Source organism: Aplysia californica, unplaced genomic scaffold (assembly GCF_000002075.1).
Source record: "Aplysia californica isolate F4 #8 unplaced genomic scaffold, AplCal3.0 scaffold00074, whole genome shotgun sequence".
Taxonomy (NCBI): Eukaryota; Metazoa; Mollusca; class Gastropoda; order Aplysiida; family Aplysiidae; genus Aplysia; species Aplysia californica.
Genome location: NW_004797344.1, coordinates 54,654 through 81,680, shown reverse-complemented (window position 1 = coordinate 81,680; position 27,027 = coordinate 54,654). Strand labels below are relative to the sequence as shown.

At 39.4% G+C, this 27,027-nt stretch overlaps 1 protein-coding gene across 4 annotated transcripts; it reads right to left on the bottom strand.

Annotated features, from left to right (window-relative positions):
• Positions 1–2,593: 2,593 nt before the first annotated feature.
• Positions 2,594–27,019, bottom strand: LOC101849598 (M-phase inducer phosphatase). 4 transcript variants are annotated; one of them, XM_035968667.1, is made up of 10 exons: positions 26,925–26,963; positions 23,481–23,597; positions 19,472–20,084; positions 18,544–18,705; positions 17,872–18,072; positions 16,704–16,766; positions 15,754–15,852; positions 12,601–12,734; positions 8,015–8,132; positions 2,594–4,257 (listed from the first exon to the last, which is right to left on the bottom strand). In XM_035968667.1, exons 3-10 carry the CDS (start codon positions 20,045–20,047, stop codon positions 4,147–4,149), a joined length of 1,464 nt encoding a protein of 487 aa, XP_035824560.1. In that variant the 5' UTR covers positions 20,048–20,084; positions 23,481–23,597; positions 26,925–26,963; the 3' UTR covers positions 2,594–4,146. The 4 variants fall into 4 exon arrangements, with proteins under 4 accessions (XP_035824560.1, XP_012935534.1, XP_012935532.1 ...); XM_013080080.2 differs by lacking the exon at positions 23,481–23,597 and having other exon boundaries at positions 26,930–27,019; XM_013080078.2 differs by lacking the exon at positions 23,481–23,597 and having other exon boundaries at positions 26,925–27,016.
• Between the last annotated feature and the right edge of the window lie 8 nt (positions 27,020–27,027).

Sequence of the window (27,027 nt, the reverse complement as noted above, 5' to 3'; positions counted from 1 at the left end):
TCAGTTTGGATGAGCTGATTGCTGTAGAAAATGTTTCTCAATTAGTATACTAAATGGACCCTGTTTAATCGTTCCAGAAGGCATATTGTTTCATCTTTGCTTGAATTTTGAAAAATGTCTCTATCATGCATTAGATCATGAATGTAATGTATGTAAGGACAATCTGTGTCAATCAAGTCAATGTATAAATTCTTCTTCATCAATTCACTTATTTATTATGTATATTTATCAAGATTTTTACAACTTTGTGTCAAGAATGCTATGGTAGGTAAATGTACTATTTGAAGTTATTATCATTTTTATTGTTGTTATTATTACCAATTTTATGATACCAATATCTATTTCACACTGACCTAAATAATAAGCTTCACTTTTGACTAAAAAATCTCCCAACCCTTGTGAGATAATGTTACGTGTATGTGTCACAGGTGAATGAAATGTGTCAATTTTTTTTCTGTGCATCGTAATTTTGTTTTCCTCCAATGTTTTATGCCTTCATGAAAGGAAAAAAAAATAGTACAACTATCTCCAAAATATATTCATAGCGGGTGCTACGGAAAGGTAATAATAGATTCAATCTAATTATTCTAATGGTGTCTATTGTCACTGAAGCAACCTTATGCTCATGAGAAGATTGTGACTTTCAAGTTCTGGTCAAGTTGAAAAAACAAAATTGTGAGCGGTATTACATCTTGTTGTATCTTTAAATATTTTTCTGAAACCAAAAAGCTGTTCTCCTTTGATCTAACTAACAAAAAGCCTGTAAGTTTCTTTGGTTTGTGTTGAATGTGGACTATTCTTGTTTATAATTTTTGATGGTGTAAAAAAACATACTTCATGAAACATTCCTACATTCACTGGTGCACTTTAAGCATTGTCCCTGTCTCTTTCATGTAAAAAATAGTATAACTTTTTGAAAAATAAAAAGAATGAATACACTTTGTTTACAAAAAAAAAAAAAAACGTAATTTCTTTGGTTTTTTTCATGTAGAACTATTATTACTAGCAGGGTGTAAATTTTGACAGGGAACCTGAGAGAGTTGGTCTGAAAGATAAAACTGCATTGTACTGGGTACTTCAATTTAAGACCACCAGGTGTGCTCAATAAGCAAGACGTTACTCAGCCCCCCCCCCCCCCCGAATTATAAAATGAAAACAAAGCATCGTGGCAAGATCAGGCGCTCATAAAAAAACTGAATTTGAAAAAATCAGCATTTTTCTGGTCACTGGACATTTTTTATTAGTTTCTTTTGTTTTGGCTCGACACCTGTCACGCCTTAGAATCGAAAACACATTTCTGTGTGGATTTTACTGAAAAACGTTGACCAACAGCATACAAAAATGTAGGTTTACAGTACAGTTTCTATGGACACCACAGCTTCGGAAATCACCAAACTTTGGCTGCCATTTTCTCGCTAGCCTTACCTTTAACACTAACAGAGACACCGGCCAGGCAACCACAGCCTCCTTCAAATGCAGATATCTCTAATCTAATTCTATTTGAGATAGATGAGTATTTTTTCATCAAAATCAAAACAAATAATAAATACATTTTCAGATGTTACCAATAACTCTATTGTACCCAAAACTTGATGATCCCCCCATGTCACACCCATGCACACATATATACACATATAGTGTAGTGTATGTATACATTTTGAAATAAGTCTTTTTTTCAATCTTTGTTTAAACTGGAATCATTTCAGTAAAGCTGGATTGTTTTGATAAATTGGAACTTTGAAAAACTGTCATACAAGAAGATTGTGTTATTTTTGTTCAAACGAAGTCTACGTCAACTTTGCAAGGTAACAGCCAATTTAGGGTAGAATGATAATATTCGTTTTAAAAAGAAAGAGGAGCAGACCACATCAAAGTGTTCACAATCAACCTATTTAAGTACAGGGACACAGAGCAATCCAGGTTAATTCAATGCCAAAACAAAAAGTAGAAGCCATATCAGAGAGACCTTCAATCTGTGAGCAGAGACTAAAAGACTAAAAAAAAGGTGTGAGTTTAATTTTCTGTGAAGGCAAGTTATTCCATCAAGAATCTTCATCCTTTTGCTGGGATAAAACTAAGCTCAAGTTGGACCTGACAGGCACAGTCGAAGCAGCTGTCTTCAAAAATTATCTACCAAGTCTTAAGGAAGTCGAAACGAAAATTAACAATCATTACAGTCTTTTGTAAACATTTCCGACTAGCTGTGTACCTGTTCGATGAACGGACTCAAAAGAATCAATCATCAAGTCATTAGGGAACCAGTGTGCACTGTTTGTGAACGGAGGCCTCACTTGTTTAAATTGGCGTCTTAGAAGACTGACAGAGTTCCCCCACGCCGAATGGATACGACAGTAAAACACAGCGTACGAATAGGGTTAAACTGAAATCCTGGATAACCAGAAGGAAATCTAGAGGTTCTACAGATTCTGTTTAAGCACACTTCACTGTGTTGGGGAAAAAAAGAATTAACGAAAAAAGGAACTAATTCATTATTGCCTTGAAAATATGTTATATCGTTAAGTGTGAGGTCCACTGTAAATTAACACAATGTCTTTCACACTTCAGACAACAAACAAAAATGAACCATGAGATGTGTATCTTCTACTTCTTTTCACTAGTTTATTTCCCACGGGTCAAGGACATACCAGAAGACAACGAGTACCACAGAGGTTACTGGGAAAGCATCAAAACGTCAGTAGGAGAATTAATGAGCCACAGCTAAAAGCAAAAGATATTTAACACATTGCACAAGAATAAAAATTCACAAACAGTAATGTACAATAGGCAACACAATAATATAAAAATTTCTGAGAAAAGTTCTTTTTGATGGTTTCATAACTGTGTACAAGAAATCATCACAACTAAATTCTTTTTTCATTTGAAAAAAGACAATTTCATATAGATTTACTAAAATAATTTTTTTTTAAACCTCCTCCATTACCTGACTTTAAAACAATAAAAACATTTAAATGAGCTTGGGTGTATGTCTGTATGTCCTATTCATAAACGATTTACACTATAACTGGGACAGGATGAACAGACAGAAGTATTTTTCCTCAAGAATGGATTAGAAAAATCAAAAAAGAAAAGTGTCACTCACTAACGTCGATGGAATATTAAATAATGGTCAGTGGAACTGCAGGCAAACCTTTGAAGAGTCCAGACCTTGTGGTAGTGTGATGCAAAACCCCTCCCCAAAAAAACAATTACTTTTTTCCAGATTAGAAAACACAGAAGGCATATCCATTCCATATCACTCACTGTAATTATGTTACATGTAAAAAATGCATAAATTGCCAAAGTTCATTACTGTGAGAACACATTAAAACATCAGTTCAATTTGTAAATATAAGTGCTTTACTATGGAATAATTATAGAGCTCTGTATACGTATATCAGTTTGAAAAATCATGATGATCAATATATTCATTTTCTGCGCATAAAATACACACTAAATAGCTCAATGCTGCAAAATATCAGTATACTATACAAAACTAGTCACAGCAGTACATGTGTATGTTAAGATAAACTCATGCCTAAACGTTTAAGGAAATCTAAATCAGCAACGACATAGCAAGCAACCTCCACGCCATTCATGAGCCTGTTAGTTTAAAGTAGATGCAAGCAGTATGCGTATATATTTATTCAAAACTCCATAGCCAAGAACACGTTTCCATACAAATAAAGTCTTTACATTTAGATTGAGGATATATGAATATAAAGTACCTAAAAAAATTGGATGTGAATTGCCCAATGAAAACGTGAACTTTTGTGAAAGCCCAACAAAGAGTGAAGCAAAATGTTACCCACCAAGCTGATAATTCAAACTTGCATCACGGAGGTATTTCTATAGTGCTTGTAATACATTTCAAGATTCTATAAATATAAAACATTGATTGATATATCACAATAGCAAAAACTTCGACATTTAAAAAGTCAAACCAGCCACCCTTGAAAATTAAACCCTCGCAGTCTTCAGCAAAGTACCATCAGCGTCCTCGCCATTGTATATTAAAATCATCATTGTAAAATCCATTGCTTTATTCTTAATATCTAAAAAAAAAAAAAACTCGCGGAAGAATTTGACTGGCCTACTTCCTACCAAGCTATCCAAATAAAGGACAGAATAGGACCAAAGACAAGAGTGTTATTTGCCTCCATCTGCTGTCCAAGACTTGGCCCTGGCTTTGAAATGTAGGTATGCAGCCACGTAGTTCTCATCATCCATCTGAATGTATCCCGAAGGTTCACACAGCTCCTGAGGAGAGCAACAGTATAATAAAGTTCAAGATTTAAAAAATTTTTTGGGTAAGTGTTTTACGCCGCTCACAACTGCATAACGTCATATGAGCGCGCGGGACACATTAAACGTTTTCAGACGGTAGGAAATTTTGAATTTTGCCCAGTGGCGGCTGAAACCTACTCTTATCGATTTTAGACCACCAAGGGATCTTTAACGTGCACAACTTATACATGGGATCTCCGAGATTTTTCCCCCTTGTCTGAGAAGGCTAGGTGTAGATCTTTCCTACCAGAAGATCAGGGGTGTGGCTGAAAGACAGCAGTAAGAAAGAGCTAAGGAGAAGAAATAGAAAGGCTGCAGATAGAAAGCAGGAACCCAGAGGAGGGGACAAAGGAGGTGAGTGGGCGGTGGCAGAAAGTGAAGACGAAAGCAGACGACAGAACATTGCTAGAGAGCAAGAACGGAGGTGAAAGGAGACAATTTTAGAGAAGAAAATTTTTCCGTTGCTACACGAATTCGAACCCGGGACATTTGAATGAGAGGCGAACACCTTAACCTCTAGGCGAGGCTCAAAACCTTCTATGTCTATTTAAAAACACATTTCTGTGTGGATTTAACTGAAACATGCTGATCAAAGGCACAAAAATATGAATTTGCAGTTTTCAACGACACTCAAGCTTTGAAAGTCATCAAACTATGGTAGCCATTTTCTCGCTAATATGACCTCTGACACCAGACAGCCACCACCACCTTCAATCCGAGATATCTCAACTTTTTTCAAGACAGTTAGGCATTTTTTTCATAAAAAGCAAGACAAGTGAACAAACTTAAAAATGGTACCAATAGCTCCTTGTTTTAGGAAAGGTTTTACAGCGCTCGTAACTGCACAAAGTCATAATATGAGTGCCAAGGGGTGGATGTCAACAGAGAAGTCTACAGGGAATCAGGCTTACTCTGCTCACCTCTCTAGCTTCAACAGCACAAAGTCTGCTTCGACTATCAAGGCACCCCGGATATAGCGGTTCACAAGAGTGTGACAAACATACAAAAGAAGAGGAGGAAAAAATGACGATAGTAAGGATTAGGAAAGAAAAAGCAGCAGTTCCCTGTTGCAGTTCAGGCACAGTTATGAGCATGACATTGTTGTGTTGAATCAGCTCATTTACAATTCTTCTGCGCATAAGAACAAGTTAATGTCCCCCCTTTGGGAATGGCCTAAAGACACTTCAGTCAAGTCAGTAGCACCCTCCGGGGGGGGGGGGGTGAGTGGGTACCAATAATTCCACATGTCCAAAATTGACGAGCCCCTGATTCCACCATGTTGTGACACAAATGTCTCAATTACACATCAACACAATGTACATCATTTTGTTTTTGTTTTAGTTTTAGTAAGAGCTTTATGGCACAAGCAACACAATAAGGCCATATAAGTGCAAAAAATTGGAGGTGTTACAAGAGAGTAACAAATACAGTCGAACCTGTGTAAGACGGAATCGCAAGGGAGCCAGAAAAAAATTGCGTCTTAGACATTTTCCGTCTTAGGGGAATTTAGGGGGAGAAGGAGGTGGGGGGGGTTCAAAGGCCCAGCCGGTGGGATCAAGGATCACTTGTCCGATCGGCAAGCAGTGGTCAAAACTTCACACTTCTCAATTGCTATCCTGTCTGATAATGGCATGCGTCAGTCTTACTTATCCAATTACCACCAGTGCTTGCCTTTTTATAGGACCACTGTTTGACCTATTAAAAACAGAAACGTTTGAGCATCTCCTTTGCTTCCACCCTTAGCCCCACCCACCAATGCCACCCCTCACTGCCATCATGTAACAACTATTCGAGGAACTCTTTTCTCAGCTGGCCGTACGATCAGGGCGGTAGGCATTGGTCAATCTAATTTCACGCCTCTAGCTTATATGGCTACCCGGAAATTTTCCGTTGTGGCTGGCTACTCGAGCACTCTCACGGGCAGTCGTGAGATTTCACACCTACACTACCCTGACCATCTGCAGCGCTCAGTGCTCACATGATGGGATAACATCTACCCCCAAATTGCACCCCTACTCCCCTTCCTCGCCCAGCGGCATGGCCATGGCTTTAAGTTTAGAGCCGGCGGAACCATACTTGAGAGTTTTGTTTCAAATCAAGGCTGAGCGGGCAAAGCATTTTCCGTCTTAGACAGGTGAAACCCTCGAAAGGGAGCGGATTTTTCTTTCTGTTTCCACGTTGGACAGGTTTCCGTTTTATACAGGTAATTAAAGAGGAATATATCAAAGGGGGAGCGGGGAGATTCCGTTTTACACAGGTTTCCATTAAGGCAGGTTCGACTGTGCAAAAAAGGAGGAGAGATCAGGACGACAGATGTTTGATAAGAAAAAAGGAGCAAACCACACTGGAGCCCCCACCAACCACCCGCTAGATCATTTTGGTGTTGGGCTGCTTCAACCTTGCCTGGCAGTGCCAACCCAAGCTCAGAACGACACAACATCCGCACAGACAGGTGGAGATACTCGATAAAAAGGTTACCCATGGGGGCAACTTTAGGACCTCACATCTTCATACCAAAATATGACAGACACTTAACACTCTCCGCCCACACAGCGCGCAGAGCGAACAACACTTGTCCCCACAGACCAGGATGCAGATACAGTATATTAAGTACTACACCTGTATCTCTGTAAAAAAATAAACGAACCAATATGAAATTTTCAGCCCATTGAGAGAAAATAGAACATTATATTATGATAGCATGTTCACCAAAAAAAGGAATCAGAATCAGAACTGAAAACATTAGATCTAGCACATTCATCATCCAAATTCTCATCATGGAGTAAGTGTAAAGCAGCACTCATGCCAGGTCTACTCGATATTTTTCGAAAGAATTTACTCCAATTATTGTAAATAAACTGATTTTCAACCTCAAAGGCCACACAAACTATTCAGAAAGGAAATTACAAGTGTGCATGACACGTCAAAAAGGAGATCATTACTACAATATTTCTGTTGCTATATCACACCGTTGCCAATTGGCATCCCGTAGGGGAAGGGGACAGCTTCTTACCGTCACCAATCGGCTTCTCTTGGGGGCAGAGTTAAGACAGCATCTCAAAGATAACGATAAGATACATTTGAGTTTGAGTTTTGAATAAAGAGGAGCACATCGGCACAGTAAATGTCATATAGCGTCAGTCAGGAGAAAGACAGAAAAACATAAACAACAGAAGTAAAGAAACGAAGTAGGATCCACCAGTGGCACCTTCCGACCACCCACTGCAACATGACGCAAAAACCAACAGAATGGACATGAGATTCAGCTCTGAACTGATTTGCCTTTTGGTGGGAAAAGTGTCGATTAACTCAATTTTTGCAATTTCCCATGAAAATTCGTTTTAACAATTTTTTGTTTGAGTAAAGAGAAGCACAACGACACAATAATGGCGATATAGTGAAAGGAAAATGCAAGAACGGTAGACAAAAAAAACAGAGGCAAAGTACAAAAGTAGGGTCTGTCAGTGGTGCCCGGCAATCATCAGTTGAAAATCTGCCTTTCAACTTCACTATGCTCATTATTTACCGATGGTCATTGCTCAGTTTCTTATTAAAAATCAAGAGAATGAGTTACAAAGAATGAATCACCTTGACACAGTAAATATTAGTAAGTCTTGTGGAAAACCAAAAAGGTAGACAGAAGAAATAACAGTAGGATAGTGAAGTACAAGGACCCACAACTTTATAAAGCAGAATACCTACGGCTCACGACAAGTGACAAACAACTCACTGGATGATGTGTGAAGAACTCCTTGTAACCTCCAAACAGACAGTAGATCTCTGGAAAGACCAGCTTTGGGTAGTAATTCCTGTTCAACTGACGATCATTTTGTCGCAAGTGTCGCAGCCTTAGGAAATGATAAAACATGGAGTTATAGATCTAAGTGAGTAGTACATACCTACATTTTTAGGTTAACTCAATCAAATCAGCGCATTTTCCTTGCATGAATTTACAAAATTGTTCTGAATATATTATTCTAATTGAGCTCTCAAAGTACTTAATATCTCAGCATTTTTATTCCACATTATTGACACATATATGAAAGCATTCACATTTCAATACAAATGAATTGTAGTCACTACTAAAGAGACCTTGAAATTCAGGACGGATAGAAGTTTTACACTTGTTCACAACATTTTCTAAAGCAAATTCACAAAATATTTTCCATGATTTTTTTTTATGTTACCCAGGTGAACCCCCAAAAATGTTTTTTTAACCCCCCCCCCAACAATTTTCTTATTAAACAACGTTAATTCGAGTACCAATATCTTGAACTGCCCTCTAAAAAATGTGTTGTAAATTATAAATTAATAATTTAAATAAAATGTTAATAGGTTTCAGACACTCTTTCAATGACTTGCAGTACAGTACTTTAAAGTACTCTCAAATGAATTCGAAAGCCAATTAGAACACAAAAAGCAAACATTTTTGTGAGTCAGAAACAGTCATACTAATTTTTGTTTATCTTAGTGAAAAATAAAGACTCAAACATGCATGAAACAACCAAAACGATAATTTGAGACTTTTGTGTTCATTAAATAAAAGTTAGAAATAAAATGATAGAACTAACTTGGCAGAAGACACCATGTTTGCTGATAAATACACCACACACAACCTAGTGACTTCAAATTCTGACTTTTAAGGATTAAAACATAAGAGGTCACATTATATGTGGTACCTAGTAAATGATAACAAAAGCCCCGACAACACAAAGTAGAAAGACAAACACCACATGTATTGTGGCAATACATGTTAGCCTCTACCTTGATTAGACCTGCATGTGAGCCTCAACCAGATTGTCTGAAAATTTTGTGCACCCCCCCCCATTAGAGCTTTAGTGGGTGTCATAAGGAAGGACATCCGAGTAACGAGCGACCACCCCAACAAACACAATAAAGAAGAGACCTAACCCTAACCCTACCCCAAAAAGAACCTGCATCGGGCCTCATCTTAAAGGGATTCGCATGTAAAAAGGCCAAAACAAGTACTAAATGAAAAAAAAAATTTAATTTAAAAACCACACTCCAAAACAAACAAGGAGCATATATTCTAGATTCTTGATCTAGATCTAGATCTAAATTTTATCTATATGGCTTACATCTACATTGCTATAGGGTTTGATACAATAACACAATAGAATTGGAATATGAATCCTCCATATAGACTATAGATCTAGATCTAGATATCTAGATCTACTAGACTAGTAATCTAAAAAATAAATCTAGATATAGATATAGAAAAATCTAGATCTAGATCTAGATCTTGAAGAACAAGTGAATAGGAATAGATTCTAGGCTTTGAACTAGAAATCCGCATCCGATTCCGAACAGAGGGACTCAGCTGAGACTATAGATCTAAATATAATAATAATAATAAATAATTCACGCACCTGATGAAATGCTTATTTTTACCAATATTAATATTACAGCACAACCTTTGATAGGGTTTGACACAATAGAATTGGATTATGAATCCTCCATTGAGGTCTATAATGATCTCTATATAAATCTAGATCTAGATTCTATTAGAACAAGAGAGTCGGACTTGAATGAATCCACACGATCTGAACAATTGAATTAGTCAACAAACGAAATTGAAAATGGCCGCTCGAGCACGAAACTGAAAGTAGATAATTTAAGTTGTCGTCCTTTTTCGTATTCGCATTTCTACTTAGGTTCCGACAATTATGTCGGAAACGCCGACGTCGGCAGTCGGCGGTGTGCGCGTCGATGGTCGGCACGAAAACGAAAGTGCCGACGAAGCCGACGGGAGAAAAAGGGGTCGCTGGCAGTCGGCCAGGCCTCGCACTACGCACATTGACTGATACTAGGCGGGCCTAGCGATAGCATCGGCCGGTTCGTGGGTCGGGTCGCGATTGTCGGATTTCAGACGATTGTCGGCAAACATGCAGGTCTACTTGATAGAGGAGATCAGAAATTATCTTCAGGAGGCATACACATTAATCCCAACCCTGTTCATGCACCTTTTTTACCTTAACTAACCCAAGACACTCTGCATTCAGTAAAAAAGGGGCAAGGGAAGGAATGATGAAAGGTGACGTTTTTTTCTAGTTAACCAAGGAGGGTGAAAATGAGAGAGACGAGACAATACTATTGAACTTTTTATCTCTAGAGTTTGGAAGTTGGGAAAGTATGTAAAAAAAAATAATAATAATAATAAGGGGGAGGGGGGGGGGAGGAAAGAAGAAGGGTATCACTACAGTGAAAAAAATATTCATGGAACAAGACAAGAAAAGGTAGAAGAAAAACATTGAAACAACAAAGCAAAGGTTGACTGCCAAAAGCGATGGCTTACAATGTAACTCTTCGGCACTGTGCTCGGCCTCTAAAAACCAATTGCTATACAGCGCACATATAAAAAATCAAAAGCTTAATACCAGCAAATGAATACATAAATTTAAAAAGAATAAGTTTCTTTTTTTTTAATTAAGCAAAATAAAAACAAAACAAAATTATACTAAACAAACAAGGACTGTCACTGTGTAAGATATGTTCTTGGCAGTATTTGCTGGAGATGTGTAATATTAATTTCAAAATCGAAAAACACCTGCAAACAAAGACATTGGCTTAAAAAATTCGACAGTCTTACATGACCATGAACAACAGAAAAATAAAAGTTATTAAATTAAAGTCTATCACTCTATCATTATGCCTAGTTCCTGACAGTAGTTGCTGTGGAGTGCACATATTGGACGAGTTGTAAACACAAAACCTCAGCACATGCAGTAAACAAGGACAATAAAATTGTCACTTATCTTTTTCCAAAAAAATTTTTTTTAATAAAAAACCCAAAAAACAACTCTAATCATAAATGATCAAACTTTCTTTCCATACATGCTTATACCGTGAAAATGACTGCATGCTTGTGGGTTCAGTTTGGCTGAACACCCTTGTCAATACTGTAAACACACACCTATTTACCCACTCTACATACGTGCTCCACAAAAGTGCAGCAGCCCATTTAAATCACGTAATATAATAAACAGATAACACTTCTAACTCATGAACTTCACCAGAACAACATAAGCAGACCATTCAACCCAAGAGAACCCTGCTCCAAAGTTTTACCACAAAAAGCTAACATCCACTTCTTAACAGTAACGTCAACACAGAATATCTGACACAGCTTGTTACACTATTTTGGGTGTGTCTGTTTTGTTATGTAAATACTACGGTCCAATGACTTTTGAGTTGTAAAAGCAAAAAAAAAAAAAAAAAAGATTAAAAGTTCCACTAATCACGTACGATTTCCAGACCCCCACCCCTGAACAACATGTGATGGTGTATGTAAACGTTCATTTTGAGTACATGCGGATAAACCTGGTTAAACAACCACCTATATAATATAAGACAATCACTGGTACAAATGGCCACTTTCCATTTCTTCCATTTCATTTTACTTTATATTATGAAACGACACTGTGCAAGACGTCCACTTTTCTCTTTTGATAACGAGTGGCTATTTTAGACAATTTCGCCTGCTTTCTTGAACATCAATATCAGTTTGATACTTCAATTATCTACTAAAATTTCTGATGAGAGTAATGGCTAGTTGTTACTATATTAAAGGTCCTATCTTCACAATAGCCTTAAACTTAAAACCAATCCAAGTTAAACAGCTGATTCAAGATGTGGAAGTACAAAAAAAAAGTCACATTGAGTTGGGTAGCCAGATTTTGTAATGTCTTCACCAAAAGAAAAAGGCACACATTACATCTACACAAAAGATCCAATGAGCCAAAAAAGCAAGAAAACAGACAGTGACAGGGTGGAAAAAAATACTTTGAGGTTTTACTAGAAGTTTCAGTCATCATTAAATGTCAAAAACGGCAGAGAGAAATTTGTTTCAAAATATTAAACACCTCACTCTCGGTAGTTTTCATTTAGAAAAGCCAAATAAGACTAACTCATGCAAAATCACTTTTGATTTGGGGGCAGCGAGCGGGCGTTGGGGGGAGAACGGTTGCTTTTTATACATCATGTCAATATGCCACAAGTGATTTATTATTCTAGACCAACAGAAGGCTGTTCCAGTTGTGTACAGATTGTAAGTTACATATAGAACATATATTACTACACAAAACCAATAGAGCGCAGAATTTCTACAGCTCATTATTTTAAAACTTTTATAACCTGCTAAACCAAAGTGTACAGAATACTTTGTCCATAGCCTGGAGAATCAAGCATGCCCTAACAAGAAACACAAAGTCCGTGCTGCAAAAGTAATGTGGGGAAAAAAACCAAAACAAAACAAAAGCAATCAACGAAATAGGAAAAGCGAGACAACCATCTTACAAGCAAGGACCTCGTTGGCTAGAAAATTCACAGTGAAACACAAGGATGTGCACACGAGATGCTTTTTTAAATTCCTCAACTTCACGCTGGAGGAAATCTCGTATCTCCTTTTCAGTATAGATATTTATCGCACCCTGAAACAGAGACAAGTTTTATCAAAGCCGGACATGGTATTTCTTTGTCCCAATTGCCTGCTACTCAGTGAAGACACATTTCGTACAGACTCTTCTCTTCAAATAATTCATTTGACCGACATTATAATAATAATAAATAGCATTTGTATAGCACACATTCCCACTCATCAGGAACTCTATGCACTTTACAAACTATAGTTTGTGTCACCACGCGGTGGAATCAGGCTCTCGTCAGTGTTGGGGCATGTAGAGTTATCGGTATCATCTTAAAGCTTATTCATTTGTCTTGCTTTGGATGAAAAAAAAAATATTCCTTTATCTTGAATAGAAGTTGAGATATTTGCGAATGAAGGGGGTGGGTCGCCTGGTTGCAGAGGTAAAATTAATGAGAAAATGGCCGCCAATATGAGCTATTTCCTTAGCTTGAGAGCCGTGGAAATTAAAAATTTTCTTTTTTGGGCCTTTAATCATGGCTTTTCTGTAAAATCCACACAGAAATGTGTTCTTTAATGGGCATGAAATGGTTAAAAGCAAAAAATGAAAATTGGATAAAAATTCACAAACCTGATGAAAAATGCCAGTCCTTTCACTTTGATTATTTTGACGAGCGCCTGATTTCACCATGTCGCCTCACATATTATTATGGTGTGTCTAGCTCTAGTATCCATAAAATGTACTCATGGGCGACACAAGTCACGAGCAGGGAGAAGAAACCCTAAACTGACTTGTTGATGGTTATTTACTGAAGAGCAAATACACTGAGAAAATGTGAAAGTAAAACTGTGTTTGATTACTGCAACCATTAATTTTAAAAGAAGACCTTTAAGAAACAGGTTTATCCAGCATCCAGCCACTCCCTTTCAGCAGAATCTGACCTACATATCTGAGAACTTGGAGCCACTCTAAGTTTTAAGGTGTTTGTTTTCAAACAGATAAAAGTAAAAAAGGAGCACGAGTTATAAACAGAGAGAGGGAAAAAAAGAGGGTTTCTTCAATTAGTTATTGGAAAGCTAACTCATCGAGGACGCGCTGTGCTGGGGTTTTTAAAAAGAGGTATAACTTCCTTATTGACAGATTTTTCAATTGTTTTTTTTTGTATCTGAAACCTTATAAAGCCAGCCATATAATAAGATAATGTCGACAAGCTGTTAAAACTTCATAAGCCCAGAAAACAAGATTTTTCAAGAGAGAGAAAAAAAAACCCAACAATTTTTCATTCTTTTAAAAATTGTACCTTCACTTGGAAACCAGTACCAAAAGAAAGGTACTGTGGATGATGTAAATCACCTCATGAAAAGATGTCTTTTCAGATGGGATTTGTGACTAGGTGCATTGGTCGATCTCCTTTTGAGGCTGATGAAATGTACTAAGCCACCACACATTGTTCTTATTGCGTTATCAATTCAGTGTGGTTTGTTCCAGGCACTGGCTGTGTGTGCATAAGGAGCGAGCAAAATGGTGAGTGCTATTACCAGTATTACCAACAAAACCACGCTATGGCGGGTTCATTATACCAACCTCAAATATTTTTGTTTAAAAAAAAATAATGTCTCTTCTGAAGGCAAGAAACACGCGGTACATACTCTTACAAACTTAATCCACGCATACTGCTAGAAATGTACATATTGCTACACACAAAACACACACACAAACATACTCGCTCTCTAACATACTCGCACAAATGTTCACACACAAATACACACACACTTTCTCTTTAGTTTTAGAAGAGGTCTTACGGCGCTCGCAACTGCATAAGGTCATATGAGCACCAAGGGGTGGATGTCAACAGAGAAGTCCTTACAGGGAATCAGACTTACTCGGCTCACCTCTCTAGCTTCAACAGCACAAAGTCTACTTTGACTATCAAGACACCCCAAAAATAGCGGGTAACAAAAGAAGTAGAGGAAAATGACGATAGTAAGGATTAGGAAAGAAAAAGCAGCAGTTCCCTGTCGTAGTTCAGGCAGTTATGAGCATGACATAGTTCGATCAGCCCATTTACAATTCTACTGAGCACTAGAACGAGAAATGTCCCCCCTTTGGAAAGGCCTAAAGACACTTTAGTCAGTGGCACCGCCCTGGGGGAACACTTTCTCTCTCACACACACTGAAGGACAAACACGGAAAATGTTTGGCTCCTGGACTTTTCATCCATCTGTTGCTTTTTGAAGATGAGACTGAATTTCATAATAAAGCAATGAAGCAGCGCTATCATTCCCTTAAATCTATATTCTTTGGCTAAGCGCCCATCATAAAATCATTCTCTTCCACACAGAATCAGAATCCCCTTGAAGTCTTGAAAATGCAATCAATCTCTTTTTGTGACCATCAGTTCTGCATTTACCAGCAAAAGTGTGCATGTTTTCGGCACATCTAAGGAGACCATCATAAATAATGTCTCTAAAATACAGAACTTTGTGTGAGCTGCACTTATAGGTAGGCTCACCACCCCTTCACAGGGCCATAAAGACATAAAATGCTCATATATTGCCCAGGACAGCATGGCTAAGTACATTATTGAACAACTGTACTTTGACAGGCCGTGGGCATTGTACTTTTCTTGTGCTCCTTGCAACATTTAGATTTTGAATTTTGAATACTCCCGATTTAAAAAACTGCACCAAAAAAAAATCATGTTTTTTTTTTAATTTTGGGTTTATGACATTTTTTCAGCTTGCTGACGATATACAAATTCATGATTCTGATTTGCGTTTGATGGTTCGAAATGTATAGAAACCCTTAGTCTGCTGCGTATTGAAGACAATGGTCATTTACTGAAAGATCGATTTGTAAAAAGCGTGAGTTAGGCAAGAATTCATGGTATTCAAGACAAATGTGAGCACTTTCATCTTTATGAGACAATCTTCTACCCACAGGTCCATAACAAAAGCAAATTTCAACAGGCTGAGGAAAGAGTCCTCATAAAAACTGAGAAATAAAAACATAGAAAGAAATATTTTTTAAAATCAAGGACAGTCATATATGAGGAATAATCAATCTTCCAGAAATTATTTCTTACCTTGATATGCCCCCCTTTATATTCATATGGATATCTGCAGTCAATGATGGTTAGCTTGTCATAAGCACCCCGATAACGGTTTTCCAGCACACAGGCCATCTATGGAAAGACAATAATTTTCATTAATACCATACATGTGGCATCATGAAGAAATCAGGCGCTTGTCAAAACAATGAAATCCAAGAAACACAAAGACTCAGTAATGCCTTATATTCAACAATATTCAACAACCGCATAAATAGTGAAGACGGCAAAATCAGCAAATAAGCAGTATATAATCCTAGTTACATGTACTCATGCCAAGTTTCAAGTGAAGCCATAAGTGACAACCAAAAATTGAAAAATGTAGCAACAACAAACCAGAACTTTTTTGTGAGTGGAGCAGATGAGATTGTGTTTCTGAGTGAGTGTCACAAACTGCAATTTGTCTTTCCCTGCACAGCATAAAGTGTTATTACTTATAGACTTTCCCCCCCTACCCACTTACCCCTTACAGATCACAAATAATTATATGTGACTAAAAAGGTGAAAATGGCTGATGCTGTTTGCGAAATAACATGTCTAACACATGCCCAGTGGGTTTTTTTCTCTGCTTACTAGAATATCTAAAATATGCACACATAAGTATTAGTGCCAGATGTAGCATATAATTCATTATAACCGAGTTCCACTTTATCCTTGCAAAGAAAAATTCTCTGTCAAACAGATATTGTCTGATTTTTTAAATGCCCGTTTAACTGTTACAACCAATGTTTTTTGGTATGGGATTTTACGGCGCTGGCAACTACATAACAACCAAGATGACAATATGACAAATTTCCATACTTGTGATGTCACAGATATCGAATCAGTGAAAAAACGCACAAAAAAACCCCCAAAGGAATAGAGAACTTTTTCAAGAACTTCAAAATTTGCAAAATATTAAAACAAATAAGAAGAGCATTTCTTACGGTCTCATGATTAATATTCTGTAAGTCATGGTGCTTTCCTGTGGTGACTGGCAGACAGTAATTCTGAAACGGAAAAAAAATGTAATACAATAAAGATGGAAAATATTTATATACAGCCTGCAATCTCTTTCAATGCTAATCTAATATTGTCCAGCTCGTAAAACTATAGGATTTTGAAAGGGCAGTCAATAAAGTTTACAAAGAAGAGCAATAAGTAAACCACTTCATGCACAAGACAGAGAAGACATCAACTAGAAAGTCTTTCTTTCATCATTACCCAATATGCTTTTACTGCAAAAGTGACAGTAAACATAACATGTGTGAGGTGTTCTGACAAAATGAGTTACTCCTCGTTTTTGGGGAGGTTTTTTGGTAAGTGTTTTACTGCACTCGCAACTGCATAAGGTAATATGAGGGCGTGGGACATATTAAACATTTTCGGATGGTAAGAAATTTTGAATTTGAATTTTGCCTGGGCGGCAGCCGAAGCCCACTCTTATTATCGATTTTAGACCACCAAGGGATCTTTGCACACGGGAGCCCCAAGACTTTTCACCCCTGTCCGAGAAGGCTAGGTGTAGATCTTTCCTACCATAATATCAGGGGTGTGGCTGAAAGACAGCAGTAAGAAGGATCCAAGGAAGAGCAGTAGAAAGGCTGCAGAAAGAGTCAGGAGCCCAAAGAAGGGGGCAGAAAGAGGAGACAAAAGCAGATGACAGAACATTGCTTGAGAGCAGTTTACTTTTATTATTTCATACCTATATACTGTACAAACTCCACCTGTAAATCTGACGAATTTCGCTTCATAGGGCAGTAACTCATTTTGTCAGCATACCTCACATATGGTCTTATACATTTAAAGATTTATTTAAAGCTCTCATCAGCTCTGACCTGCTACTCTGCATTTTGGAAGTTGAGTTGAATATATCATACAGTGTGGATAAGATAACTGACTACATAGGAACAACTTGATGCCCTAATAATAAGGCCAACGGAAATAATCACTGCTGTAAAGAAAATTTCTCAAAACGCAACCTTCAAAACATAAAACTGGTGCCAAAAAGTAACTCTAAATGACACTAATCGAAAGCGCGTTTTATAAACTCACTTTGAATCATCACATGGCAAAATCAGCTGAAACTAGACACTACAGTATATATATATATACCCTTGATCCATCTGCTATCAGCTCTCCGGACTGTAGTGAATCAACAGCAGACTGAATACGCTCATGATCAGTATCTGAGACCTCTTTGCAGGGAGATGCCGTTGCCGTTGCTGTTGCACCATTATCACCAGCTTCTGCTTCCGTTTCTGGTACCTCTGATATGAACTTAGCGCCATCTTTGAGTCGTTTTGAGAAACTTTTCTGCAAAAACACAAGTTCATATCTCATATAAAGTTTTGAGAAACTTTTCTGCAAAAACACAAGTTCATATCTCGTATAAAGTGAGATCAGACATGAAATCTGAAGTGAATGGTGAAACCTTTCATAATTTGCAAGCACCAGTCATACACATAAATTACCCTTAAAAAACAGATAATTTCAAACAATTGTATCTTGACCACTTTTGGACCACTGTTTATGAAATATTCCAACCCTAAGCATGAAACATGACCTGTTGCAAATAGTTTTCTAACATTACTTCAGCTCCAATACCAAAGTTCTCAGGTTTCACAAGACACTGAAAGATGTGTACGAGTCTTTACTCAAGTAGAAGAATTTGGTTCACTCTACATTTTGACTTTTGACTAGAACCAACATGAACAGATTTTAGGCTTTCTCTATGAACAAAAGAAAATAATGCATCTAATATATCATGATTTCTCATTCACTGACCTCTTTAACTGGCACGTCCAAAGGTCTTTTGAACAAACTCCTCCTGCTACCACTACTGGAGAAAGAATTGGGCGGTGTGTTGGACAAGTCGTTATAATTTTTGCGGATCTCCTGAGATCGACATCTTCTGAAACTTTGATCGGTCTGTCTGCTCAAAAAATCCTTGAAAAAAAAAAAGAGAGTGAAAAACAGTTAAAACAACATAGCTTTATTACAGTCAAACCGCGCTATACTGCCCACATTGAAACTGTCTCATTGCCCATAAATTGAAACTGAAAATTGCTGCCCAATCAGAGGCTACTCAGAGGCTACTTGTCGAACGCATTTTGCCTGATATCATTTTTAGTTTTAGTAGAGGTTTTACGGGCGCTCGCAACTACATGAGGTCATACGAGCGCCAGAAGATGAGGTGTTACAAGAGAGTAACAAACATAAAAAGAAGGGGAGATAAGGACAATAGATGTTTGATAGGAAAGAAGAAGCAAACCACACCACAGCATACGCCAACCACCCACTCTGATATCTTTACAAGACAAGGGTGATAAGGAAGGAAGGAGGGGACAGGGCAAATCAGCGACAAGTACTAGCTTGCAGAAGAGATTATCATTGCATAGCTGATAAGTACCGAATGTAAAACGGGGTTTGACTGTATTTATCCAAATTGAATAACGTCAAAACAATCTTTTCAATCCTTATTCTGGTCCAATGTTGAAAAATTTCAGCTAAACTGAAATTCAAAATCAATATAAATGGCTGAGAAAAGACAAAAAATATCAGTAAAAAATAATAAATAATCTAAAAATCATTAGAGAACATAATTGATTGATATACCTAGCCAATTTAAACAAATTAGTAAATTTTACAAAACAGTCACAAAATAAGAACAAAAGAAGAAGAGGCAAATTTTGAAAACAGAAAGCATCATTACCCCAGGGTCATTTCCATCATCCTCTGTGTCAAAACTGTTCAGATTTATAGTCTTCAACACCGGGCTGGTGTCTGGCGAGTCTGGACTCCCAGCAAAGATGTCTGCAGGCTTCAAGCTGTAGCCCTCGTCACTGTCATCAGAGGAGAACAACAAATGCGTGCCGGATTTTTGTGGCTCCGGAGAATGTGCCTCAACACTTGGCCCCTGACTTTCCGAAGCCTTGGATGACAAAGGTGTGGTAGGTAAAACAGGACTCGCACCGGTATCTACCGTTGCAGAGCTGGACTTTTTCACACTCATTGGAGAACATTCCATGGGTATTTCCCCTTCTTTGCTCGGAGAAATGAAGTGAGATGAGCTAGGATCAGCCTCCCGAACACCACGTGCAAATGGAGATGAAATTAAAGAGAATGATGAGCGAGGTGCACCAGCTGATGATGGCGAGGCCATGACCTGATCATCGAGGGCTGCCCTTTGTAAGGCTGAGGAACCAGTCCACTGATTACCCACACTCTGAGGACGAGGCAATCCAGAATTGGGCCTCTCATTATTGTCTGAGTCTCCTCCATCAGCCATTGTAGTGTCCTAAAAATGTAAATCTACAGCAAGCAATCTGAAAAGCAGAAACATGCTCCACATTTAAATTTGAATACATCACATTTTACTTTACATATCATGAATACAGAAAGAAACAGAAAGAAGTATGTATATATAAAAACAATTTTTAGTGAATACAGATGCAGAATCTCATACTGTAAATCAAGAACTTGATTCTCAAGAAAAGAAAGGCATGTTAAACAAATTAGCATTATAATTAATTGCTGAATTGAATGGAAAAGCACCTAAAATTTAAAGTAAAAAGACAACTATCAGTTATGCAGTGCATAGTTCTAAATGCATTCTCGCAATTAATCTAAAGGTCCAAAGACCATGAAAAAACCTACTTTACTTTTCATTACAAACCATGGAACTGTTCCATTATGTCCCTCATCAATGCCTTTCACCCCTGGCAGGGTATAGGCCACATACAAGCTCCTTCCATTTATCTGTCCTGAGCCATCCTTCCAAGCTCGTTCCAAGTGAGCTTCATTTCTCTCATGTCCCTTTCCACGCATCTCCTCCATGTTTCTCGTGGCCTACCCCTGCCTCGTGCTCGTTGTGACTGCAGTGACTGTCTTGTGATGTTTCCGCTGGGCTTTCTTAAGGTGTGTCCCATCCATCGCCACTTTCTTAGTCCTATTTCTACTTCTATATCCTTTTGTCCTGTCCTTTCCCACAGTTCTTCATTTCTTATTCTATCCTGCCACTTAATTCTTAGAATACTCCTCATACATCTGTTGATGAAAGTCTGGACTTTATTCAGTACTGTTTTCTTTGTCTTCCAAGTTTCGCAGCCGTAGAGGAGCACAGACTTGACGTTGGAGTTAAAGAGTCGAATCTTGGTGCGCAGCGAGATGTTGCTTGCTTTCCAGATTTTTGAAAATTGCTTGAAGGCTGACCTTGCCTTGGCGGTTCTTGCTTTAACGTCTGCCTCGGTTCCACCTTTACCATCGATGACACTTCCAAGGTAGGTAAAGGAGTCCACTTCTTCCAGGGGAGTGTCTTCCACTGTCACAGAAGGGCTTGAAACTTTTCCTAGCTTCACTACTTTTGACTTGCCTGGGCGTATACGTAGGCCAACACTCCTTGATAGCCTGTTGAGTTCCTTGGTCTTTTCTTGCATCTGAGCATGTGTGTGAGAGAGCAGCGCAAGGTCATCGGCGAAGTCTAAGTCGTCCAGCTGCTGCCAAGGGATCCATTGTATTCCATTACATTTGCCTCTGGTGGCTTCTTTCATGACCCAGTCAATTGCCAGTATGAAGAGGAAAGTTGAGAGCAAGCATCCTTGTCGCACTCCTGTCTGTACCTGGAATGGTTCTGAGAGTTGTCCTTCGTGGAAGACTTGGCAGTTTGTTCCATCGTAGGTGGCCTTCACAAGCTTGACGATTTTCTCAGGTATTCCAAAATGCCGCATGAGTTTCCAGAGTTTCCCTGTTCACGCTGTCAAACGCCTTTTCATAGTCAATGAAGTTGACCACGAGTGGAGAGTTCCATTCAAGCGATTGCTCAACAATGATACGCAGAGTAGCGATCTGGTCCACACATGATCGGTTTTTGCGAAATCCTGCCTGGTTTCCTCGAAGCTTCTCATCTGTTGCCAGCTTGATTCTCTCCAGGAGTATCCTGTTGAAGACTTTCCCAGGTATGACAGGAGTGTAATGCCTCTGTAGTTGTTACAATTGCTGAGATCTCCTTTCTTTGGCAGCTTGATTAGGTGTCCTTCCTTCCAGTCTGATGGTATTTCCTCCTTTTGCCAAACCTTTTCAAACAGAGTATAGAGAATTTCCACAAACCTATCTTTCTCTGCTTTAAGGGCTTCCGGTGGTATATGGTCGGGACCAGCTGCCTTGTGGGACTTCAGTGTTTTTATAGCGGCTGCAATTTCCTCTCTTGAAGGTGGTTCCATGACTATTGGGAGGTCATTTCTGGCTGGAAGAATTTCTGGTTGGTTTTCTGGAGGTGGTCTGTTCAATAGTTGATCAAAGTGTTCTCTCCATCGGTTAAGTTGCCCCTCTGGGTTGAAGATAGTCTTTCCCTCTTTGTCTTTCACTGGTAGAGTGGGCTTGCTGAACCTACCTGAAAGAGTTCTTGTAGTCTGGTGTACAATCCGTAAGTGCCCGTCTGTTGCTGCTTTCTCAGCCTTTTCGGCCAGGCCATTCAGGTAGGTATTCTTGTCCTTCTTGATGGAATTCTTTACCTCCCGGTTTACTTCGGTGTACTCTTGTTGTGCAGCGAGTTTCTCAGTTCGGGTACGGCTGTTGTTGACTTGGGCCTTCAGCTCTCTTCTTCTTTTGACTTTGTCAAGAGAGTTTTGTGAAATCCATTCATTCCTGGTTATGTCCCTAATCACATATAATTAATCAGCAATCTAACCATTTCACAAACCATAAAGCTGTTTGAAAGTTGCCTTTCCCTTGAATTTGATCTTTTACAATAAAAAGATTACTGCACACGTGCATGTCAAGACTGAGTTCAGTACACAGTGTCACAGGGCCTTGTCACTATGGCTCATCCACATCAATGCCATCTTTCAAAGCATCTTTTTATAATCTTTTTTAAATTAAGGAGCACCAAATGTTCGCCTTCCACTTCCACATACTGAACTTGACCACCGTGTACCCGCGGGCCGGTATTGCTCCAGCTACAAGGCATGCTTGATTCACTACACAAGCTCAATCTGGAAGCGTCTGCACACCCTCTGCCAACACTCCGAATGTTCCATCCACTTAACTTACAGTGGACTCCAGACCACACTCGACTAACTGGGAACGAGGAAGTTGACAGCATGGTTAAAGAAGCAGCAGTGCTTACCCAGACTGACATGCCAATCGATTTCTCAACAGCTAAAACCCATGCCATCATCCACCGGTGGACCTGTGCAAAGTGAAAAGAGAGGCGAAACCCAAACTGCCGTTCGCCCAGCCGCAATCATACCAGCTTGAGGCCTCACTCAGACGACAGGACCACCAGCTTCTCTCTCAAATGAGAACTTGTGGAAAATCCCCCAAGCTGAGATCATATCTCCGCAAAATTGCACCAACGAACTACCCAGATCCGTCCTGTCGAGCCTGCAAGGAGGACGAGACTATGGACCATGTGTTCCTGAAATGTCCCGCCAACTATCATGCCAGTGCTCTGGTTGAGTTCCTGCGTGCTGTCGGCATCGCTGACCGTTTATGACGCCAAGAGAAAGAGAGAGGAAGAAGAGAGACGTACAGACAAGCACAGATTATAACACAAATACTCAAAATCACTGATAGCCCGTACAATAAGCCATTCTCTGAAATCGCTATATTTTCTTTGTATCAATGGCAACAACGTTTTCTTAAAAACCCAATAAGTATAAAAGCATTTGTCAAGATTGCTCTTCAGCTGTCTCAAATTCAAAATCAAATCGCCTTCTGCCCACCATAGTAGTCAATACACCCATCGTCATGGACAGTATCAGGTTGTAACGAGGCCACCAAGGAACTTCTCACTTTGCATGACACATCACTGCTGGTATCCAGACACGCCATTACACTACCTGTGTAGGTTAGTGTGCATAGATATAAGGCACTAAAACTTCCTCGAATCTAGCCATGTGAGGGTGTAGCAATACATTGGATCATAAAGTATGTGAATTATGTTTGTGTGCATGTGTGTGTATGTGTGACTGTGGTAGTTTGAACATGGAAGTTGAACGAAGGGATTGAGAAGTGATCATTTAATTTATATGATTACTTGGATTACACAAGACGGTTTGGTAGCATGCTCTGACCAGCGTTGGTAAAATCATCATGACATAGATGATAGGAGCAATCCCTGACAAGATCGAGTTATCCATTCCTGTCTGGGCAAAAAAATATTTTGCGAACCCATGTGTTTGGTCCTCAGACCACATCAATGTCAAGTGCCCCGCCCATCTAAACGGGATAAGATTTTCTAACCCAAATCGTCCAAGTGTGTCAATGGGGTCCACTGTATGCCATTTCTGTGTCCTCTGGTGGTTTCCTTCATCAGCCAATCGACTGCCAAAATGAAGAGAAAAGGTGATAGTAAACGACACTGTCTCACACCTGTCAGTGAGCTGGCCATCATGTACAACCCTGCAACTTGTCCCTTCGTACATGCTCATGATGACGTTCGCCAACTTCTGTGGGATTCCGTGATGTCTCATTATCCTCCATAGCGTTGCTCAGTCTGTACTGTCAAAGGCCTTCTCATAGTCATGAAAACTGACGATCAACTGAGACCACTCCAGGGACTGTTCCACAATGATCCTCAGCGCGACAATCTGGTCGGTGATGAGCGGTTTTTCCGGAAACCAACCTGTTTATCCAGTGGTCTTGAATCTGTTGCAGTCTTGATTCTCTCCAGAATGATTCTGTTGAAGACCTTACCTGGTATTGGGAGAAGAGTGATCCCTCTGTACTTGCTGCAGTTGCAGAGATCTCCCTTTTTGGAAGCTTCACGAGGTGTCCTTCTTTCCAATCCTTCCGGAACTTGCTCTCATTCCAGATCCTGGTAAACAATGGGAGGAGGTCTACCGTCACATTGACATCTGCTTTTAGGGCCTCTGGTCGAATCTGAACACGACCGGCCGCTTTACCTTTGTTCAGCTTCTTAATGGCATCCAGAATCTCTTGTTTTGAAGGACCGTCACAGCAGATTGATAACTCATTTCTTGCTGGAAAGATGTTTTGTGGGTTACTCGGTGGTGGTCCGTTCAGGAGACTGTTGAAATGCTCTGCCCATCGTTTTGACAGAGCTTCCTTTCCAAAAATAGTTTTCTCCTCTTGGTCCTTTTCCGGTACTTCAGGTTTCCCATATTTTACAGCAAGAGTCTTTGTGGTCTAGTAAAGGATTCGCATGTGCCCTCCTACCGCTGCTGTCTCTACCAGCCTGTTCATGAATTCCCCCTTGTTGTTTCTTAGTGATTTCTTGACATGTACTTCTTCAATGTGATCCTTTTCTTCTATTTGCATTCCCTTCTGCCTTCAGTTGTCTTCTAAACCTAATTAAATCCAATGAGTGTTGGCTAACCCATTCCTTGAGCTCCCATTTCTTCGCACCAAGTAGGCCTACTTCTTGACATGTTGATGTAAAGACCTCTTTGACCTTGGTTCAGCATATCTCCACCTCCATGTCCTCTCCACTTAGATCGGCTAGAGGCTGAAATCTGTACCTCAGCTGCCGCTGAAACTCCTCTTTCTTGTGTCCGTCCAAGAGACTTATTTGGAACTTCGTTCTTTTGGTTCCAGTGCTGCTTTTGAGTCAAAGCTTGAGTTTTGCCAACAGCAGAGGATTATCCGATCCTATGTCTGCCTCTCTCTGAACTACTATGACATCTTCCGGAGAACGCCTGAACCTACGAGAGATACAAAAATGATCTAACTGGTTCTCTGTCACTCCATCTGGCGAATCCCAAGTAGCCTTGTGAATCCTCTTGTGGGGAAAAACAGCCTTCAATAACAAAACTGTTGAAAGCACAGATTTGCAAATCGCTCACCATTCGCATTCATTTGTCCCATAATTCACTCATAACCTATGTTGTCCTGACCAACCTTGGCATTGGCATCTCCCATTATGATGTTAACATCCTTCCTTGGTAGTTTGTCAATGACCCCTGGAACTGGCTGTAAAAAGCATCTTTGTCTTCATCCGAAGTATCATTTGTTGGGGCTTAGATCTGGACTATATATTCATGTTGAGGCTCCTGTTCTTTGTAGTGAATGAAGCCATTATGATCCTCTCCCTGTGTGGTTCCCATCCTCTAAGTAACTTCTGTGCATACTTACTCAAAACGATTCCCACCCCTTCCGCATGGTGTCTTCCCTCCCAGAATACAATTATATATAATTAGTTCCCCCGAGCTGAGCTGCTTCTGTCCAGACTGTATCCAGTGTTTCGCTGACTCCTAGTATGTGCAGCCTGTATCTCTTCATCTCTTGTGATACTTGAGAACTTTTTCCTGCTTCATACATGGTGTGAAAATCCCACAACGTAATCCGGAGAGACTTGTTCAACACGAGAAGATTTCAGGTAAGGAGAGTCCTTTAGGCTCTGTCCGCTTTCCTTCACTGTTCCTATGAATGCAGAAGCTCCTCCATCATCTCCCAAGATCGTAAAATAAATGCTGTGTTTTTCTGTAACTGACTGTTTTTACTGGGTTGGGTAGTTGGCCCTCTGCAATCTGGCTTTTTCGGGAGATCAAACTGTTCAAACCCACCTTTTGAAGGCCTGTTTAAGTCAGTGCTTTTTCGGTAGTTCCCACCCCCCTTATTTGAGTATTGAGCCTAGATCTATCATTTGATGTGCGGCGAGCTAAGATATCAAACCGAACAACTGCAAAGATTATGGCAAAATTCAGGGGGGCATGCCCCCTGAACCCCCCCCCCCCTCCACCATATTTTTATTGGGGAAAGGGGGCAAACCGCCTACTCTTGGGGCCAAAACCGGTGAATAAGAACTGCGGGGTGGGAACTGCCGAAAAAGTGCCCGCCTTTCTTTAGTTTAGTCGTCTCTTACGACATGACATGCAGTATCACAACAGTAAAACTATGCCCGCCCACCCCCACCTGCCTATACACAACAAATCATAGGAAATAGACTAAAACTAGATCTAGAAATCTAGATTCTAAATTCTAATCTGTAATGTGGATTTTGAGTTTGTGTCAGCACCCCAAAACGGACCGAACTCAACAACAATACAAACGAGGCCAAACCAGCTACACCACCATTCATTTCATTATAATGTCGTGGATCACCTTTTAGTTTTGCATAACTGAGACACATGAGTGTACGGGAAGGCTTCGAAATTGCAATATGTAAATTATATAAAGGAATACAGATATAAAGACGTCAAGATTACAAAACCCATTCACGATCACAAGGCTAAAATTCTGTGTCCGGTTGATTCAGTGACATTTGGAAAACGTTCTATTCGTTTTTTCTTGTCGGTGCTACTTTTCGTG